The 21,740-nt window shown below is 47.0% G+C and overlaps 1 protein-coding gene across 2 annotated transcripts in view; it reads right to left on the minus strand.

Moving 5' to 3' along the window:
• Positions 1-6,730: 6,730 nt before the first annotated feature.
• The window catches only part of LOC147454221 (DNA polymerase V family), a 38,003-nt gene continuing 22,993 nt past the window's right edge, over positions 6,731-21,740 (minus strand). For both annotated transcript variants that reach the window (XM_086516224.1, XM_086516225.1), the window contains 2 exons: positions 21,430-21,708; positions 6,731-8,273 (listed from right to left, as the gene is read on the minus strand). In XM_086516224.1, coding sequence (XP_086372350.1) covers positions 6,900-8,273; positions 21,430-21,708 — 1,653 coding nt within the window. In that variant the 3' untranslated portion in view covers positions 6,731-6,899. The remainder of the gene's footprint in view (positions 8,274-21,429; positions 21,709-21,740) is intronic.

Consider the following 21,740-nt stretch of genomic DNA (forward strand, 5'->3'; position numbering starts at 1 on the left):
GAGGGGAATAAGGTAGGGGCGAGAGGGGCGCTGAGAGAGTAGGGGCGAGGGTTAGAGGGTAGGGGCGAGAGGTTTAGAGGGTAGGGGCGATGCAACTGGGAAAAATTGAATAGGGGCGAATTTTGTTGAGTAGGACAGGGGCGAATCCAACAAATTAGGCAGGGCGAATTCTGCCGAGTAAGATGGGCGAATTTTTCAGGGTAGGCTGGGGCGAATTTTTTGAACAAAGTAGGCAGGGGCGAATATAGCACGGCTGAGGTGAGGGGTCGATAGGGTGTGGGGCGAGGGTGAAGGTTGGAGAGGGGTCGACAGGGGAAGGTCGAGGGCGAGGGCTGGGGCGAGGGCGAGGATGGAGAGGGGTGGTCTAGGGGTTCAATAGGTGGAAAAAGGGCGGGGGAATTTAATGGCTAGGATGAGGTGTAGATAAGGGAGAAAGTGAGGGGAATTAAGAATCTGGGCCGATTATTACCGCAGGGGTTATGTGGTACTCATTTAAGCCAAGGAACACAGCTGGAGAGAGAACATGGGGAAGGTTAAGAGATGCTAAGATACTTATTGAGCAAGGGAACAATGCGGTAGAAAAGGAAGGAACAAGGAGGAGAGAAAGAGCTAGATATAACTGCTGTGAGAGATAGAGAATAAAATTAGATTAGAGACGAAAAAGGGAGATGCAGTTGAGCTGCTTTAATCTTCGAACACTATCCGATAATCAAAATGGCTATTAAATGAGACTTGAATTCGAAAATTACAAGAACAGAATGTAGCAGAGACAGAGTCAGAACAATAAATGATGCATCAGTGAAACAAAGGGAGTTTTCCAAGATAAGAACTGCCATGATGAAGTTTGGAGAAGAGATGAAGATGGTAAGCCGGTCAACATATCTCTCGCTCCACCTACAACAACAATCTCCGAGGCACCTACTACACCAACTGTACCTACTTCTAGCTCGCCGGCTGTGCCACATGGGCGCCCTCCAGCATCACATCTATCTGAAGGATCTTCAGGTAGGACCGACTCCACTTCTTTGTTTCAGCTTTCAGAGAAGTTACTTTAGGACTCCAGAGCTGCTATTGCCACCATCGAGCTAGGCGCGGAGCAGCTAGCTGCAACCCACCAGCATCACTCCGTCACATACGCAGCTATGGAGGGATCTATGCGTGTTGCCGAGAGTGCCATCGCAGATCGAGATGCAACGATTTTTGCACTACAGCAGGCATTGAAGATAAAGTCGAGGATTATTGATGACCTAAAAACACAGGTGCAGGGATTTCAAGAAATGCTTATGTATGGTAACAGGCCTACCCAAGCTCCTGTGGGATATGGATGGACTGGGCCAAGGATACAGGTCCAGAATCCAGAAGGCTTTGCAGCGCCAGCAAGTCCCTCTCAGCCCTCTCAGCAGTTCATGGGACACTACCCACAGCCCCAGTTCCAGTACTTTACTCAGTAGGGGTCTCAGGTCCAGATGCCACACATGCAGAGCCAGAGTGTGCAGAGCCAGAGTGTTCCTTGCTATGACAGTGTTGTTGGTGCACACCGCCATGGTTGTGTTACTAGGCGTCCGGAGTTCACTTCAGGGCAGGTGCTTCCATCCGCTGTGCAGCAGATGGCTGCTACAACCACGGGAAGCCAAGTTATGCAGAGCACAGTACAGCAACCACATAGTTACACAATCGATCTGATGGCTCCTCCCAATCCGGATACTTCTGGAGCAGCAGGCCGACGACACTTTCCCTTGGGTGACATGACTGTGCTCTTGCCCCACCTTTCATTGTACATATAGTTACTTTTGCAGTTTCATTCAGTTTTGGCTCACCGAGACGGTGACCAGTCTTGTGGCAGGCAACCTGTAGCAGGCTACAGTGTCACTTTCACAGGACACAGTTACAGTTAGTACAGTTGGTCTGGTCTAATCACACTGGACGGACACTCTGGGAAGTGACACGTGGCAGGGATACGGATGGTGGCGTAGTGGACATGTGGCCACGTTTCACTTAGCTGGCTGACATTTATGGGCCGTTGGTGGCTCTTTATGATTGTATCTATGAGCAGTAGCCGTTGGGTCATTATCATTATCTTATATAGATGGTCGGTTCATCGTCTAGGGAGCAAGTCTTACACAGAGCACTGCTTCACCATCCCTGCACATCTAAGCCTCGACACCCATTTGTACCTGTGAGTCCTAGGCTGGAGCTGAGTGTGCTGCCACGCCAGAGTCTATACATGGTTCTTTGAGCTAGTCGAGTCCACATGTTCTGGTCCACTGTTGTGTCTCTGTTGTTATCCATTGTTTCTGTGTTTCATTCTGTTTGAGAGAGTTTCCATTTGTTTGAGTGAGATTGTCACGCACATTGTACTGAGGGGCACCCACACTATAGAGAGCACGACACATTATCCGCGCTACACATTCATCCAAATTTTGTTTCTACAAAGATAATGAAGTTGGCACAAGTAGTAGAAGCAACTTCAAAGACAAAGATCAGGTAGAAACTCCAGCAACAAATGCCAAATCAATACGGCATCTAAAGACTCTGATGAAGAAGATGGTGAGGCCAACACTTGCTACATCGACGACATACTCTGACGCACCAACTTTGTGTAACCGAAACCTTGATAGAATACACTGCTCAAGAGAGGCAATTACATCTATTCCTATTGTTTAATTCTTTAGGAGTAGATATTTGATTCATACACTCTATTGTTAAATTTTCTAGGAAAGGATACGTTGTACTTGTTGAGTGCTACATACGACACACACGGGGAGGCTTGTTGGGTGTGACATTTTGCACCTTTGTATAGATCCTTTCCCTATCCACTTATGCATGCCTAACCATCCCAAATGATTACCATACATAGGTACATAGCCCATGGGTGTATCTAGACATGTTCCACTTGCATATGAAACCAAGAGATAGGTCACCCCTAAAAGGGTGCATACGAGTTTCCCACTTGATTCTCTCCATTTAGGCTGATCTTTGAGCTCTCTAAAACATCAACCATGATGTAAGCAACATGTTCTAACCTATGGCTATATAAGAGGCAATGTTGTAGTCATTTTCACTTTAATAATCAAGCTCTACTATGTCATTTTCATCCATGAATGGTTCTTGCGTGTATCCATCATAGCTTCACACTAGTTTCTCCTCTTATTGGAAAATTTTCAAGGGCTCGTACTGGTCTCTTTCTCTAGTGGGCCCAAAAGTTTGGAAACAATAAATGCATTCTTTTCATCATGCCTCTTTTGATTTTCCAAGGCAACTAGTTTCTCCGGAAAATTGAGTGTATGTCCCAATTAATGCTATGTCAAGAGGAATTTTTGTTGTGTGTCTTGGTGGATGTACTTGGCACTCCAAGCTCTCATTGGCACCTAGAAATAGTAGATTGCTTTGAAATATGAGGGTAGGAAGATAACTCTTGATGATCCATACGTATCAACCTAAGCCACATTCTAATTGGTGAAGTTATTTTGATTGGTCTATAGATTGCAACACTTAAACCTCTTAAACATGAAAGATAGGACTTTATTAATAATCATGAAGACTATTTCTTAGAGTCTTTGCCAAGGGCGTTGCCTCTCTTAGTGCCATAGTCTTCATCTTAACATTCATAATTTTGCTACAAGTAAGCACGCTAATAGGGTTAGATAGTGTAGCAGAAGGTGATTATGTACCATGTGAATTTTCATTTGGGAATGCATTAACTACAAGGCACTTAGCAACATCACTATCACGTTTCCTATTCCAAAATTTAATAATAACTTGGGTGACCATAGGGTTCAACTTACTTTGATCAATCAAATTGAAGAGTAAATATCCCTATACTATGTCAAGCCTTTACGTATTCCTAGCATCTATTTTCAAAAACCTCCTTTGTTCGTTATAAGATTTTTGTTTTGTTTTCGGAGTTGGGTAGGGCACGCCCGGCCGCTCTTCATTATAAGATTGTCTTTGTGTATTTTAGTTGGGTAAAAGATCTGGTCACCTTCATGGACGACCAATTGCATGTCCTTGCCATACAAAGCATTTGTGGATGCTACCAATGCCAAGAGTTCTAAGACTAGTGAAAGATGCAAGGTGGATGCAAAAGGGTGACTTGGTAAAATCACCTCATGTGATGTAGCTTGAACTTCAGGTTTTTCTAGGATCCGACCACAGTTGTGGTTATCTAGGGTCTCAAGCATCAAATATCGCTCAAGAGTAGAGCCACATTACTCCCTTGTGATATATAAACAAACGAATCGGTCACCTGTTGTCTTTTCATCGCAAGCAAGGTAATTGGACTATAGATACACTTACCAAGGCATTGCAACAAGTCACCTTGTATTCAGGATGCCTTGCCAACCTTCAAGTGTGAAGTCTACAAATTTTGGAGAAATTTAGTGTAAAAACCTTCAAATACAGTCAGTTTACCTCTAAAATTTCTCGTATACAGGTTTTTGCGAGTGCTTGGAAAAATGTTTTTTTAGAGAGCACTGATCAAGACCCTCTCTTCCATACACAAGACCTAGGGATCGATCAAAATAAGACATCAATCAGCCAGCCTATCATATGGAACCTTACCAGAGTTGTGACATGGCATATTCATAGGTTTTTTGCACGTCATCGTCTCGCACTCTCTTCACAATTCACAATGTGCGGTGGACCGTAATATCAAGAAACTTTACCACCAGAGACTGGCGTCGGCGACGCCCTTGTGTAAGGGCACCAGTTCAAAATATACTAGGCAAGCTGCAGTCCAGGATCACAATCCATCATCTCCCTCCAAATGACATGAAATTTTACCATCCCATAGATCTAAACTAGGTCAAGTGAATATTTTTTGCTCTTGCACATTTCAGAGCACTAGTGAGCAAGGCTATTCCTTTCATGAAATTCCCCAGCTGACAAAGCCACAAATTTTGAATGACTAGGTTTGTGCACGTGCGCGCGCAGAGAGAGAGAGAGAGAGAGAGAGAGAGAGAGAGAGAGAGAGAGAGAGAGAGAGAGAGAGAGAGAGAGAGAGACCAGGCATCTATGATCCTGGTATCTCATAACTCTTAACGATGGTCCAAAAACCCTCTCTAAAAAGAGTGAAACCGGCCATGTATCTCATGTACATTGGACAATGGCATATATAATGCAGCTCTCTCTCTGGCTTCATATGACATAACTGACACGTCCTAGCCTTCGTGGTACTCCTCTGAATCTACCACTCGATCTCAAGCCAATGTGAAGAGGTGCACATATGACCAACAGCACATCGTATCCCATTCGATAAATGAGTGTCCATGTAGCTAGGTCTGGTCACAAACTCATCCTCCATAAGCTGGAGAAGATGCTCTCTATACAAAGCCATCCTTGTGCCCAACTTAATGTGTCGACTGCATCCATGTCAATCTGGTGTCTAGCTGAACCAAGTGAGTCTGGTGGTCTTTGTCCGCATGAGAGACGAGGATGCAGTATTGGAAGGGGAGAAGTTTGTCCATTTCGAAACCATGTAATGAAACCCGGATGTCATCTGCGCATATCAGCAAGATGTACTTCCCTATGCTGCTCGCTGACGGGAGGATTCCCAAGGCTAGTCGAAGACATCTCTCTCTAGGTAGGTCCTAGATACTATGTAAAAAGGAGATTGATCTAGTAAGTGCCTATACCACCAACAGGGGGGCAGCTAGCTCTACACAAATAATCTCTTGTGGCTTTGGCACTAATCATCCGCGATATCATAGAAACCAGCAGCCTTTCCATATATCTTTATCCCTCAGTGCTACGAGATACAGACAGCCCCATATCTACACTCCATAAAGCACAGATGATGTCACCAAAGTTTCAAAAGGCCAAAGCTTCGTTCAGGGTTCCTGGAACGCAACCTACAAGCTCATCCTCTCAAGCCTCCCCAAAGCTGTGTACGCTCTAGTCAGTCTAGTCTGAGCAAGGAAAACACTGGGGCACTAAATACCACCCCAAGATAAAGTGTATGCATCTGTATACTCCGCATTCTCATACTACCCTTGAATTCCATTTCATAGAAGAAGAAGAGGACTTTAAACATTGTAGGAACATTCACAAGAGACTTGTAGATATATCTGACAAGTCTTGAACTCAAGACTTGTTACAATACAAACAAGACCCCTATTAGTCTGAAAACTTGTAGTTCAATGATTTACCCAGAAATGGCCAATGCGTTACATTGAAGAATCTGTCGGTAAACCCGCTTCAAATCATTGTGCTAAGCAAAAAACAAATTGGAATTGATTGGAAACACAGAGGACAACCCAAGTTAAGAGTATTATTTGCGGCATTTCTAACACGGCCTAATCCTAAATTTCATCTCTCCCTTCAGTACTTTGAAAGATTCCCCCCTACCCCTCTCCCTGCTTCCATCCCCTCCTCCCGCACGCCACCTTAACCTCCCTCCCCTCTGCCTCTCCAGTCCTGTCAAAGCCTCTTCAATCCTCCTTCCTCCTCACCCCACCTCTTCTCTCCTCTGAGCACTCCTCCAGTGTATCAATTGCTATCGTGGCCATCGCCACACCCGCCAGCTTCACCAACTCTGCTCTCTGCAGAGCCTATGCGCGCACACACACTCGCGTGCACGCACACACCCCACGTGCACGGGCACGCGCCCACGCACACATACGCACATAACTCCAGAACTGTTAGTGCATGTCCAACACGGACAGAGAGTGACAGCTTGTGCGGCCGCTTTGTGCCTGCTTTTTTAGCAAATACCAAAAAAATTTGCTATAAGTAACGCAATAGCATCTTGAAATATTACCTCTAATTGGGAATAACTCACACCCACCTACCACTGCCACTAATCCATCATTGGATTGAAACTCACAATGAGAGTGAAAAAAACTTGTTTCCTTACAACTGTGCCTCTTACAAAACTTTCCAACAAACATAAAAAACTATCATTAATCATGGCTAGACTTCTGCTTAGACCGTTTCTTACTTGCGTTTCCGGAGTCTTGAACCAAGTTAGCCTCCTTAGATTTTTCGATGCCATCTGTTATGGATGCACCGAAGTGAGAAAGGCAAAGATTGTATGCTGTTTTGCCAATATGTTTCTTCACAGGCTTCTCTGGGAGCTCTTGTGCAACAGCTTTTAACAAGGAGACACAGTAGCGCCGAATGTCTGCCTTTTTCACCTTGTTGCTAGGAGGCTTTTCAATAAGATGAACTAGCAGCTCACACATAGCGGGTAAGTTTTGCAACAAACTCTCTTTGAACTGACCATTTCTCTTGCCATGAAGAACGACGAGCACCAGCTGCAGAGCCTCCTGCTGTAGAAATTCACTTCTGGGCTTCCTGCAGCTCTCTACAAGCACACTCAAGCAAGCTAGAGCAATGCCTGGAAACCTTGTGAAGACCTCACGAAAGAATGGTGACTTTAAACGGCACTTTTTTTGGTAAAAGAAGTCATTCACTGCATCTTTTACCTCTTTTTCCATATCCTCACTCCCATCTTTAGCATTCGACGGTTGGCCGTGTAAAACTTTCATAAGCCAAAGACTGCATGACTGCAGCACTTGCCCGACCTTCTTCACTTTTGATCTTAATGCAAGCTTGATGCATTTTTGTAGCAAGCCTGTTAGAGCTGCTTTATCCACCCCCTGCCCCTTCGGATAGCCCTTCGACTTGAATAATTTACCCCGAAGGACCAAGCTTATCCTTTCTGCAAGCTCTGCATTGCCTCCTGCTGAACTGGAGGCGACGAGGGCCTGCAGTAAGTGAGGCAGCGCAAGCAGGCTCAGAGGACTACTTGCTTTCTTTTGGAAAAAATATTCCAGCAGGGAAAGCACTCTAAACTTGAAATATAAGAGCTGTGTCTGAGTATCCTTCCCTTCACCTTTGTCATTTGAAGCTCTCCTTTGTTTTAACAGGCTGGCCAGATGCACATCTATCTTGAACATAGCCTCATCATCCATGTCAGAGCCAGAGTTATCCTCCGAATCTGAATTATCCTTGCTCATCTCGTGATCACCAACTGGTGTTTCTAACCCCTTCTTGCCCTCCTCCTCTGTATTTAAATCTGGTGTATGAGGCTGCTTGGGCTCTCGTTTTTCCAAACTCTCATCATCCTCTTCATTATTGTTGTCATCGCTGTCATCCTTGTCATCACTACCACCATCACTATCTTCAAAGTCCAAAACTTGATCATCGTCGCTATCCCCCATGTCAAATGGCGTCGTGGGTACCCGCCTCCCAGGGTTAAGCTGCTTTTTGACCACCCTTAGCAAGCTTAGCATGTTTGATTCCGTCAAATCGCCACAAAAAGCCTTGAAAACCTGTCAGCCACGAGCCATCGAGCTTAATAAAATAGACACACAGTTTCTGCAGACAAAAACACATGCACATGTATTTTACCTCCTGCATATGCTTCTGTTAAGCAGACAACGACAGGACGTAATGCATTTTTACTAAACATTCCCACACGTCCTACGGCTGACCTTAATTTGGCAAAATATTTAGTTGACTACTTAATTTAGATGAGTACAGCAATAGCCCAAATTTAACTTTCAAGGGAAGTGCAATTGACATTATAGCCATCACCTCCATTCAGTATAGTATTACCCAATAGTAGGTGTCAATATATGCCCCCCCCCCCCCCCCCCCCCCCCTCTCTCTCTCTCTCTCTCTCTCTCTCTCTCTCTCTCTCTCTCTCTCTCTCTCGCTCTCTCTCTCTTTCTTTCAGGCATTCAAGAAGACCAACCAGCATGATAGATAAAGAGTGAGACGGGCTGGCCAAGCAGCGCTCATAAATACACCCATTTCTCTCCTCAAAACGCAGCACAGTGCTGATGGCCTCCCCTCCCTCGGCCTCCTGGTACCATCACTCTTCCCTTTCTGTCTTGTTTTGATCGTCTCTCTCTCTCTCTCTCTCTCTCTCTCTCTCTCTCTCTCTCTCTCTCTCTCTCTCTCTCTCTCTCTCTCTCTCCCCAGCCTCCCCCTCACGCAGCCCCTCCCTCGCAGCCCCCCTCCAGCCTCCCCCTCACGCAGCCCCTCCCTCCCCCTCACGCAGCCCCTCCTCGCTCCCCATCACGCAGCCATCTACGTGGGTCAGCCAGCAAACACCTGCATTATCCTACGCCCAGCACCTGGCAACCTGCGTTAGGCTCAACTTGTACCAGCGTTTGCTGCTCCAGAGTTAGCGTTTTCAGCAGGGGCTTCGGCGTGTCAACAGACCAGACATCGCAGAGGTCTCCCTTCCCTCATCGCCATCTCCTGGAGTCAGCATCCTGCAGTACCCATTCAGTACTCAGCCATCCAGTAGCTTCAACACCAGTTCAGTAGCATCTGCCAGCAGCATCAGCATTCATTCAGCGCGTATTGAGCCCAGTATAGCTTTCAGCGAGTATCTTACCTACAGGGATTTATTTGCAAGGAATTTGGAAACTGCAGAGCTCACAGAAATTGCAAATTGACACATACAGAAAGCAAACATATGCCATGTAGGCTGAATGGGGAAACATATGTATGCATAATGCGGTGCGTATAGGTTGCTCTCTCCTCTCTCTCTCTCAGAAAGTGAAACAAATAAGGCAAGACAAATGGCGGCGCACTACATGGTCACAAGCAAGAGGATGACAGCCATTGAAAAGGATTTGAAAGAATGCAAAGCCCACATGGATGAGTGGAAGAAAGAGAAGAATTTAATTCTCGAATGGAAAAAGAGGGAGGAACAGGCGAGGGAACTAGAACGCAAGGAGTTCCGGGATGAAATTCAAGGTTTAAAAAGTAGCTCTCAGCCCTTCGGGAGGAACTCGACGAAACCAAAGAGGGAAGACGCCTTGAAGATGGGGAAATTCAGCCATCAATGATTGACGAGCTGAATAGTATACGAGCACAAGTCAAAGAAATAAAGGAGGAAGGAGGAATGAAGACCTCATGGGTGGAGGTTCTCTCCAAAACACAAAAGAAAATGGACGAGGCTGAAAAATGGATTGAAGTTGTCAAGAAGGGAAAGGGCAAAGAAATTCCGACTACACCCGACATCATCAACAAAACACTAGAAGAGGAACAACGAAGAAGGGTACGCGCTCTACACGTGAGAGTGACCGGCCTAAAAGATTCAGATAAGGTGGACCAAGAGGTGAAGAGCCTCATGTCCATGATGGGGGTGGAGAAGCCCTCGCACACACAAGCTTGGAGAGTGGGCAAGAAGAGTGAAGGTAATGGGGAGAGTTCAAAAGGACGGGCTCTCATTTTGCGCTTTCCCTCCATGGAAGAAAAGAAAGACTTTTTAAAGAAGAGGCCAACCCTCAAGAAAACAGGGATCTTTTTAGGAGATGATCTTACGCTCTCACAGCTTGCACATATGAGAGAGGTCATGCAAGAGATTATAGCAGCAAGGGAGAAGGGGAAGTTAGCTTTCTACAGAAATGGACGAGTAGTGATTACAGAGCACCGCTCTACATGAAGGTGCGAGACCTATGGGACCACTCTCAGGATGGCAGTTTGGAACTGTAATGGTTCGTATAGACTTGATGTGGGGGCCTTTGAGGATAGCTTCAGAGACAGTGACATTGTTTTCTACTCAGAGACTCATCAGGCTCCAGGACAGTTGATGCCGCACATATCAGGATACAGATGGGAGACAGCTTGTAGGACATGCACCAGAACTACACATGGGACTAGAGGATCAGGAGGTGTAGCAGTTCTTTTCAGAGAGGAGCTCCAACCACTATTGCACATAGTTCGGAGAGATGATCAGGCCAGATACTTGTGGGTGAGGTTGAGGGCAGAGACTGGACGTTTCTTGTACATCGCCATGTGCTATTTTCCTCCCAGCACTTCAATATATGCTTCACCCAGAGGACAGTCTCCTTACTCTGTACTTGATGATGATATATGGGAGTTCTCCAGAGATGGAGACATCATACTCCTGGGGGATTTCAATGCCCGTACAGGCAGCTCACAGACAGTCTTCTATGACACATCAGAGGAGATGCTTAGAGAGCTAGAGCCAGAGGAGTTGGGACTTGAGAGATGCTCACACGACAGAGAGCATACAGAGTATGGGAGATACCTGAGAGAGATGACGACTACTCACAGTTTAGCCATACTGAATGGCTTAACGACTTTCCCATTGTCTACAGGTTTTACTTGTTTTCCACATAGACATGGGTCCAGCACTGTAGACTATGTTCTGACACATCCGAGCTTTATCTCTCACATTCAGGATTTCACAGTGGGGCCCAGGCCAGTTGGGATAGCAGTAGATCATGCACTTTTAACATTATCAGTCTCCTTTGAGTACAATACATCTCAGGCCTCACGGGATGGTGGACATACACGCTATACTTTTACACCAGAGACTGACTCAGTCTATGTAGAGGAGATACGTAGGCTTTTATGCACATCAGAGCCAGTATACACAGTGGAGGAGATCACATCTATGCTGACAGTGACATTACATGGGGCAGCGACAGAGGCATATCCACACACTCAGCCTGGGCAGAGACGTCGTTCTGGGCACATGCCTCAGAACAACTGGTATGATGAGGAGTGTCAACAGAGGAGAGCTCAGATACAGCGGGACCTTACATTGGGAGTGATCACCTATAGACAGTCTCGCATTGCTACACGACGACTAGTGCGGCGGAAGAAGCGAGCTTTCTTGGTCCAGATGGAGCAAGATTTATATCAGCTCTTCCTTAGTAGAGATTCAGGAGAGGCTTGGCGTCTATTCCATGAGAAGTCTCCCCCACCAGTGATTACTTCTACAAAGATATGGGGGCAGTATGCAACATCTTTATACATTGTACCTGGACAACCACCATTACCAGACCCACCACAACCATGTCCGGCTACGAGCACTTTCTTTACCACTGAGATGGTAAAGGAGGCCATTGACAGGATGAAGACCAGACGGGCACAGGATCATGAGGGTTTGGTAGCAGAGCACATTATACATGCTGGGGATTTGTTGGCAGAGATGCTTGCACGGATATTCAACCGTGTCATGTGTGAGGGTCTCCCTGAGTCTTGGAGATTATCTACTATTGTACCTATCTTCAAGACAGGTGACCCCACAGTGTCAGGGAATTACCGTACTATCATGGTAGGACACACATTGGCACGGTTATATATATCCATCCTCGAGCATAGGCTGAGCAGTTGGGCAGAGATTATGGGCATACGAGCACCTGGGCAGGCTGGTTTCAGAAGGGGTTTCTCCACACTAGATCATGTCTTTACACTCAGAGCTATCATTGAGGAGGGTCGAGCACATGGTAGACGGATATACTGCAGCTTTGTGGATTTTCGCAAAGCCTTTGACACAGTGCCGAGGGCCAGATTGATGCACCGGCTTATGGAATTGGGGGTACCCACAGAGCTGATGTGGGGGATCATGGCATTGTACAGTTCAGTGATGGGTCATGTACGCACATCAGAGGGGATATCCGACATAGTTCACTCCACCATCAGAGTGAAACAGGGATGCCCACTGTCCTCTACTTTATTTGGTATGTATGTTGATGGGGTCTCTGATTATATTGACAGAGGAGGTGATAGAGGTGCTCAGCTTGCAGGGACATGGATCCCTCTTTTATTGTATGCTGACGATATCGTGTTGATATCAGAATCGCCAGAGGGTATGCAGAGACATTTGGACGCATTGCATAGTTTTGCAGAGGATAGTGGATTGTCTGTCAACCTTGGTAAAACCAAGGTCATGGTATTTAATACCACGCCACAGTGGGTTAGGAGATCAGCACCTACTTTCACATATGGACAGGACAGTATGGAGTACACTAATGCATACACATATCTTGGGGTGGTCTTTAGTGGACCGAGGTTCACACTGAAAGTAGCAACAGACACTAGATTGACTCGTGCCTATGCAGCCCTAGGTGGTTTAGAGAGGATTTGCTCGCAAGTTCAGTTCCAAGACCTCGAACAAAGCTCTGGCTTTTCGATACTTTGGTCGCTTCAGTTATGCACTACGCGGTTCAGGTTTGGGGACCGTCTATTGACAGTGCTGGATGGACTAATATGGAGAGACCCCTGATATCTATGATTTCTAGGCTGATTAGAGCCAAGGCCTCAGTCCCACATGACATCATACAAGCGGAGCTGGCTGCCCCACCTATGGAGGTTGAGGCACTCACCAGATCAGTATCATTTGTACACAGCTTATGGGACACCACCAGGGACAGGTATGCCAGGCTTGCTCTCGAGTCATCCAGACAACTGGCATTACAGGGAGATACATCATGTTGGTATGCACAGATGAACTCATGGTTTCAGAGGCATGGTTTCAGCATGGACAGGCTGCCCCCTTTCCAGTATTCTCTTGATGCACCATCCTTGGCTCTTACACAGATGGAGACTACTAGACTCATTCGGCAGGATCTTATCCAGCTTGATAGCAAGAGGACATGGATAGAACCATCACGGGAGTTGGGTACGAAGAGGGTTTTCTATAGAGAACATCTTCTTCAACTCACGACAGACGGATTTTTCACACGGCCCAGTTACATGGACACACATCTATCTCATAGGTTACGATGTGCTATTGGCCAGATTCGCACATCTTCACACCAGCTTGGGATTGAGACAGGTAGATTCAGAGGCATACCAGCAGACAGTAGGATATGTCAGTTATGCCATGCAAAGCCAGAGACAGAGTTTCACTACATATGTCGCTGCACAGTCTACTATGAGATACGGGGACGCTTTCATTGTCTATTCAGAGATGGTTTTGACTCGTTAGACAGAGTCATGAGATATCAGGATCAAAGATGTCTCGGATTATTCCTACTTGAGATTCAGAGACATAGAGACGCTCTATTGAATGGGCAAAGACAGAGACAGTCCCAGAGACGCATCTCAGATTTCTTCAGTCTGAGTACCACAGAGTCAGAGGGGACACCACCACCAGAGAGCTCGGTTCCCACCCATACACACATCAGCGGTACTCTCATTGATCGAGCTATAGAGTTAGGGAGATCGAGACGACTGCGACTGAGGAGGGGAGCCACGCAGCACCGGCGGAGATTGCAGCAGAGGATCCACAGGATTCTAGCACGACACCCAGAATGTCGATCGAGATAGGCTTCATGCTACTGCTATATTGTATCATGGTGACACTTATCCCCACTTTGTACCTTTATGGCATGATACCATTGCTCAGCCTACCAGCCATCCATAGGAGTCGGTAGCACTCCTATCAGTTCTTTGTTTGTAGTTTTCTTGTTTGTACCCAGACTTGGTACTAGACTCATCATTGTAATCAATTGGTCTCATAGGTCATTTTGGCCTCTTGTAGACGTTAATATATCATTTCATTTCATTTCTCTCTCTCTCTCTCTCTCTCTCTCTCTCTCTCTCTCTCTCTCTCTCTCTCTCTCTCTCCTCTCTCTCTCCTCTCTCTCTCTCTCTCTCTCTCGTCTAGTCCCTGCTACTCCCGCACCCTCGCGCTCCCCTGCTGCTCCCGCACCCTCTCTCTCTCTCGCTCGCCCCTGCCCCTCGCGCTCCCCTGCTGCCCCCCCCCGCTCGTGTTGTGCTGCCCCTGCCCCTGCCCCCGCTCCCTCGCGCTCTCCCCGCAACTCCCCAACCTAGCGTAGAGAGAGAAAGAAGATGGGGGGGGGGGGGGGGGGGGGGGGGGGGGGGGGAACTTCCGTAGAGAGAGAAATAGAAAAGCGTAGAGAGAGAAAGAGAGGATTTTTTCAAGCGTAGAGAGAGAGGGGTGAGAAGCGTAGAGAGAGAAAGAGAGACTTAGCCGCGTGTAGAGAGAGAGAGAGAGAGAGAGAGAGAAAAAAAAAAAAAAGACAGACTTAGCCACGTAAAGAGAGAAAGAGAGACTTAGCCGCGTATAGAGAGGGGGGGGGAAAAAAAACCTACTTAGCCGCGGGGAGACTTTCTACCTCTCTTGGGGCGGCCTTCCGACCATGAGGAAGCAGAGTGGCAAAGATGACCCGGTGGAGGATGCCATCCAAAAATGCAAAGAAGAACTGAGCGAGTCCATTAGCATGATCAACGGCCTCCTAGGTACTATCAACATACTCGACGCGCACGTGGCGGCACAGGAAAACACGATAAATACACTCGAGGATCGCGTGAAGGCTAAAGATGAGGAAATCGCACTACTCAAGAAAGAGCTTGCAGAGGTGCGATCGCAGAATGTCCTCGAAGAGGGAGAGCTTCAACCCTCAGTAATTGAAGAGCTAACACGATTAAAGAACAAGTGCGGACCATCAAAGAAGGTGGGGAGCAACAAAAAGAAATGACGACCTCGTGGGTAGATGTCATCACAAAGACCCAACAAAAAGCAGAAAAGGCCAAAAAATGGATCGAGATTGTCAAGAAAGGGAAAGGCAAGGAAATAACCCCCACCCCCACACCAACCATCATCAACTTGACACTAGAAGAGGAGCAAAGGAGACGTGTGCGGGCCTTACACGTAAGGATATGTGGCCTCAGAGACCAAGATAATGTGGAGGAAGAGGTGAAAGAACTCATGACTCTGATGGGGGTCAACGAACAGACGCATACGAGGGCCTGGAGAGTGGGCACAAAGAAAAGCGGAAGCAACAAAGAAACCTCCAAGGAAAGGGCACTCATTCTCCCCTTCCCATCCATGGAAGCGAAGAAGGATTTCCTGAAGAAGAGACCGACTCTAAAGAAGACTGGCATCTTTCTTGGAGATGAACTCACCCTCTCGCACATTGCTCATATGCAAGAAGTAATGCCAGAAATTAGAGCAACAAGGGAAAAGGGGAAGATTGCTTTTTACAGAGATGGAAAGGTGGTGATATTGGAGCGACGCCCCGCATGACGGTGCGAGACCTATGACCACATTAAAGATGGCAACTTGGAATTGTAATGGGTCACTCCGTCTTGATGTAGGGGCCTTTGAGGATAGCTTCACGGGGAGAGACATCATTTTCTACTCTGAGACGCATCAAGCACCGGGACAATCCATGCCACAGGTGAGCGGATATAGATGGGAGACAGCCTGCAGACAGGAGACCAGATCGGAGCATCGAGGACGGGGCTCAGGGTGAGTGGCAGATCTATTCAGGGAGGAACTGCAGCCAATGATATATATAACACACAAGGATGAACAGGCTAGGTACATGTGGGTGAGGCTCAGGGCAGAGACGGGCAGATACCTCTACATTGCTATTTGCTACTTTCCTCCTAGTACGTCAGTATATGCATCACCTAGAGGACAATCCCCCTTTGCTATTTTAGATAATGACATATGGGAGTTTTCCAAGGATGGTGACATTATCATACTAGGGGATTTCAATGCTAGAACTGCCCACCACCAGACAATATTTTATGATACTTCCAAAGAGATGCTCAGGGAGCTGGACGTCACAGAGATGGGTCTATCCAGACTATCACAAGATGAGGAATACACTGAATATGGCAGATACTTGATAGATATGGGAACCGCACACACACTGGCCATTGTGAATGGCCTACATAGATTTTCGACAGCTAGAGGTTTTACTTGCTTTCCACACCGACATGGTGCCAACACAGTGGATTATGTTATGGCCCAGCCAGGTCTCATTCCATTCTTTCAGGATTTCATGGTGGGCACTAGGCCAGTTGGAGTAGCAGTTGATCGTGTCTTTCACCCTGACCTTTCAGTTCAGCACAGTTCCATTAGGAGAGGTCCCCACACACACTCGGTATACCTTCATGAGGGAGACAGATTCTGTGTATATGGATGAGATATACAGGCAGCTATGCATCCAGGAGCCGGGACGGCCACTAGATGAACTCACTCAGATATTGACACGGACGCTCCATGTTGCAGCATCAGAGGCATACCCCCACGGCCAGCCCACACGGAGACGATCTGGGAACATGCCCCAGAACAATTGGTATGATGAGGAGTGCAGAGAGACGAGGATCAAACTACAGAGGGAAGTGCTCACGGGTATCACCACACATAGACAGTCACGGATTATCTTTCACCACCTAGTGCGACGAAAGAAAAGGGCCTATCTATCTGAGCTAGAGCGGGATCTATATCAGCTATTTATAAGCCAGGACTCGGGCGAAGCATGGAGGCTATTCCACGAGCATTCACCACCGCCCGCGGTCACCTCTACTGAGACATGGGGGGAATATGCCACATCTCTCTACACAGCATCAGGGCAACCACCTTTGCCGGACCCACTAGAGACATGCCCAGAGACATGCTCTTTCTTTACTGCCGAGAGGGTAAGGAAAGCCATTGACAGGATGAAGACAAGGAGAGCGCATGATCATGATGGTCTGGTAGCAGAACACTTCATACATGCCAGGGATATGCTTGCAGAGCTCCTGGCTATGATGTTTAATCGAGCCATGTATTAAGGCTTCCCGGAGACCTAGAGTATGTCTACGATTGTGCCTATTTTCAAGTCAAGAGATCCCATGATTCCCGCGAATTATCGCACCATCATGGTTGGCCACACGTTAGCTAGGTTGTATGCATCCGTTCTTGAGCAGGAGCTGAGTAGATGGGCAAAGCGAGAGGGAATAAGAGCACCAAGGCAAGCAGGTTTCAGGAGAGGTTTCTCCACTCTTGACCAGATTCTAACAGAGCTATTATTGAGGAGGGTAGACACCATGGCAAGAGAATCTATTGTAGCTTTGTGGATTTCCACAGCTTTTGACACAGTGCCGAGAGCCAGACTTATACACAAACTACAGGATATGGGTGTGCCTACAAAGCTGATATGGGGTATTCTGGCTCTATACAGGACAGTGATGGGGCGGGTACGCATCACTGAGGGAATGTCTGACATGGTCCACTCCACTATTGGAGTAAAGCAGGGATGCCCACTATCCCCGACTCTTTTTGGGATGTATGTGGATGAGTTTTCAGACTATGTAGAGCGGCAGGGGGACAGGGGGGCTCAGCTAGCAGGGACATGGATTCCACTGTTACTATATGCTGATGATATTGTGCTGATTTCACACTCCCCATAGGGGATGCAACGTCATTTGGATGCTCTGCATACATTTGCTCGTGAAAGTGGATTGTCGGTCAATCTGGGGAAAACCAAGGTTATGGTGTTCAACACCACACCACAGTGGGTCAGGAGGTCAGCACCCACATTTATGTATGGCCACGAGATTGTGGAGTACACAGATGCATATACCTATCTTGGGGTAGTATTCGGTGGACTGGTGTTTTCACTAAGGAGAGCATCAGAGACTAGACTGACGAGAGCATATGCAGCTTTGGGAGGACTGGAGAGGATGTATTCGCAGGTTCAGTTTCAGGAACCGCGAACAAAGCTTTGGCTCTTTGACACTCTAGTGACTCCAACTATGCTCTATGGAGTTCAGGTATGGGGACCCTCAGTAGACCACCATGGGAGATCTGGCACCACACATGGATGGAGATGTATGGAGAGGCCTCTGGTCTCTATGATCGCTCGGATGATTCGGGCTAAGGCCTCAGTACCACATGAGATTATCCGAGCCGAGCTAGCCGCCCCCCCCCCCCTCGTGGTGGAGGCACTCACGAGATCAGTTTCCTTTATGCACGGTCTATGGGATCTCCCCAGAGCCAGATACGCTCGGCTTGCCCTGGAGTCATCTCGACAACTAGCTCTACAAGGCAATAAAGCATGTTGGTATGGACAGATGGCATCATGGCTCCAGTCGCATGGTCTCAACATGGATAGATTACCTCCGTTTCAATACTCCTTGGATGCACCCTCCTTGTCTCTCACACGGACAGAGATCACCAGGCTCATACGTCAGGATCTGATTCAGCTAAATACCAGGAGCACATGGATACATCCGACACAGGAGTTGGGCACGAAGATGGCCTTCTACAGAGAGCATCTTCTCCAACTCACGGAGGACGGCTTTGTGACTAGGCCAGCTTACATGGATACACACTTATCTCATGGGATAAGATGCGCTATTGGACAGATACACACATCCTCACATCAGCTCCAGATAGAGACTGGCCGATTTCGAGGGGTGCCGGTAGGAGCCAGGATATGTCACCTATGTAACTTAGAGCTAGAGACAGAGCTGCACTACACCTGCCACCACTGCCCGGCATACTATGAGATGTGCGGACGCTTCCACTGCCTGTTCGGAGAAGGGTTCGGACCTTTTTCTAGAGTCATGAGATACAAGGATCAGAAGTGTCTCGGATTGTTCCTACTAGAGCTGCGCAGACTTAGGGAGAGCTTGCTGAGGACATCAGGGGAAAGACAATCTCAGAGATGAATCACAGAGTTCTTTACACCAGACAGAGGAAAGCAAACGGAGCAGTCATTACAGCAGATCTCAAAGCCTACTCATACTAGCGGTACACTGCTTGACAAAGCCACTGAACTTGGCAAATCCAGACGTCCACGACCTCGGGGGGTCTCCCACTACCGATGAAGGTTGCAACAAAAGATACAGATCACTCTAGCTCTACATGCAAGACGCCCAACCAAAATTTTGACCATGGAGGAGGTCGATGAGATCCGACAGCGACCGATGAGAGATTTCATCTGAACCCACAAACCCCCCTTCCCCCCCCCCCCCCCCCCCCCCCCCCCCCCCCCCCCCCCCCCCCTTCCCTCCCCCTTATTTCCTTTCTCCTTAGTGTTTTAGTGTTAGTCCTTTGTAACTTGGTAACTTTGTAGCTCTGTAATTTCCGTACTCAGACATGGTATCAGATTCACCAATTGTAACTTTTTGGTCTCATAGGTCATTTTGGCCTTTTGTAGAAGTTAATATAGCATTTCATTTCATCATCTCTCTCTCTCTCTCTCTCTCTCTCTCTCTCTCTCTCTCTCTCTCTCTCTCTCTCTCTCTCTCTCTCTCTCTCTCTCTCTCTCTCTCTCTCTCTCTCTCTCTCCACCTCACAGGAGATGGGTTTGTGATTCGACCCAGCTACATGGACACACATATGTCTCATGGTTTGCGTTGTGCCATTGGTCAGATACGCACATCCTCACATCAGCTCGAGATTGAGACCGGTAGATTCAGAGGGATACCAGCAGACAGAAGGATATGCCGATTATGCCAGAGAGAGCCAGAGACAGAGTTGCACTACATATGTCATTGCACAGTGTTCTATGAGATACGGGGGCGTTTCCACTGATTATTCAGAGAGGGTTTTGGTCCTCTATCTAGGGTCATGAGTTATGAGGATCAGAGATGTCTTGGACTATATCTACTTGAGTTACACAGGTATAGAGACACTTTACTGGGGAGAGCTAGAGAGAGGCAGTCCCAGAGACACATTACAGATTTCTTTTCACTAGATATGGGACAGCCAGAGGAGCAGCCACCACTGCAGAGCTCGTCCCACACTCATTCGACCACTACTGGCACTCTCATCGACCGAGCATTGGAGCTACAGAGATACAGACGACCGCGACTGAGGAGAGGAGCTACACAGCATCGACGGAGACTACAACAGAAGATTCGAGCCATACTCTCTCGACATCCAGAGTGCAGATGAGGATGGATCCTCACCATTTCTTCCATCTTTGTTTCACACACTGTTACATCCAGTTTACCGGGTACCTATTGTATCAGCTGCTACACCCACGTAGTTTTAGATTGTAGTAGTAGTAGTAGTATTTTGTTCCACTTCTAGTTCTTTTCTAGTTCTTTTGTACCTAGACATGGTATTAGATTCACTATTTTGTAACTGATTGGTCTCATAGGTCATTTTGGCCTTTTGAAGACGTTAATATAACATTTCATTTCATTTCTCTCTCTCTCTCTCTCTCTCTCTCTCTCTCTCTCTCTCTCTCTCTCTCTCTCTCTCTCTCTCTCTCTCTCTCTCTCTCTCTCTCTCTCTCTCTCTCTCTCTCTCTCTCTCTCTCTCTCTCTCTCTCTCTCTCTCTCTCTCTCTCTCTCTCTCTCTCTCTCTCTCTCTCTCTCTCTCTCTCTCTCTCTCTCTCTCTCTCTCTCTCTCTCTCTCTCTCTCTCTCTCTCTCTCTCTCTCTCTCTCTCTCTCTCTCTCTCTCTCTCTCTCTCTCTCTCTCTCTCTCTCTCTCTCACACACACACACGAGTGCGTGTCCTTGCGTGCGCACACACGAGCACATATCTACACAAAAGGTTTGCAAACTGACTTTCTGTCATGGCTCCAGAGATGCAGATCACACTCATCCATGATGAATAAAAGAGCATTAAATAGGAAGAATCAATGCAATAAAAAGGGCGTGCACACCACAGAAAATGGGAAGCAATAAATCAATATTAACTGGTCATAACCCAGATGAAAAATTCGCACGTGTGAAATCTGCATGTCTGCTAAACAACTGTAACATACACCTAGATGAATCTAGAAAAAACCCAGAGGTACCTTGATTTACCTGAAAAGGAAAGTGCAAGTTACAAACTCATGGTAGTCATCCACAGCACAGTAGAACAATCAGCTTCATTATGCATAGTATTGACTAAATAATACAACATGATACATCTCCACTAACGTCATCAGTCTCCAATGTCTCCTTACCTGCTCAGCAGCAGAGCGAATTGAGGCTGATGCTTGAGCAAGCAAAGAAAGCAAAATATCCACCAGGACATCCATATAAAAAGGTTCTTCTGTTTTCTCTTCTTGAATATCATCAATCTCATCCACCGTAATCAACTTCCCGAAGGCTTGTTTACAACACAAAATAAGCTCTGATGTAACATCATTTGATCCAGTCGTAACAGATTGTAATAAAAGTTGCATTAGTAAGGAACACATGGCACGAACTTTCTGAGTCTGCTCATTGCTGGCTTCAGGAACCTGAGGAAGGTAAAACACCGTGTTAGATGTTC

The sequence above is a fragment of the Adiantum capillus-veneris genome, chromosome 7 (assembly GCF_014529385.1).
Source record: "Adiantum capillus-veneris isolate H3 chromosome 7, ASM1452938v2, whole genome shotgun sequence".
Lineage (NCBI taxonomy): Eukaryota > Viridiplantae > Streptophyta > Polypodiopsida > Polypodiales > Pteridaceae > Adiantum > Adiantum capillus-veneris.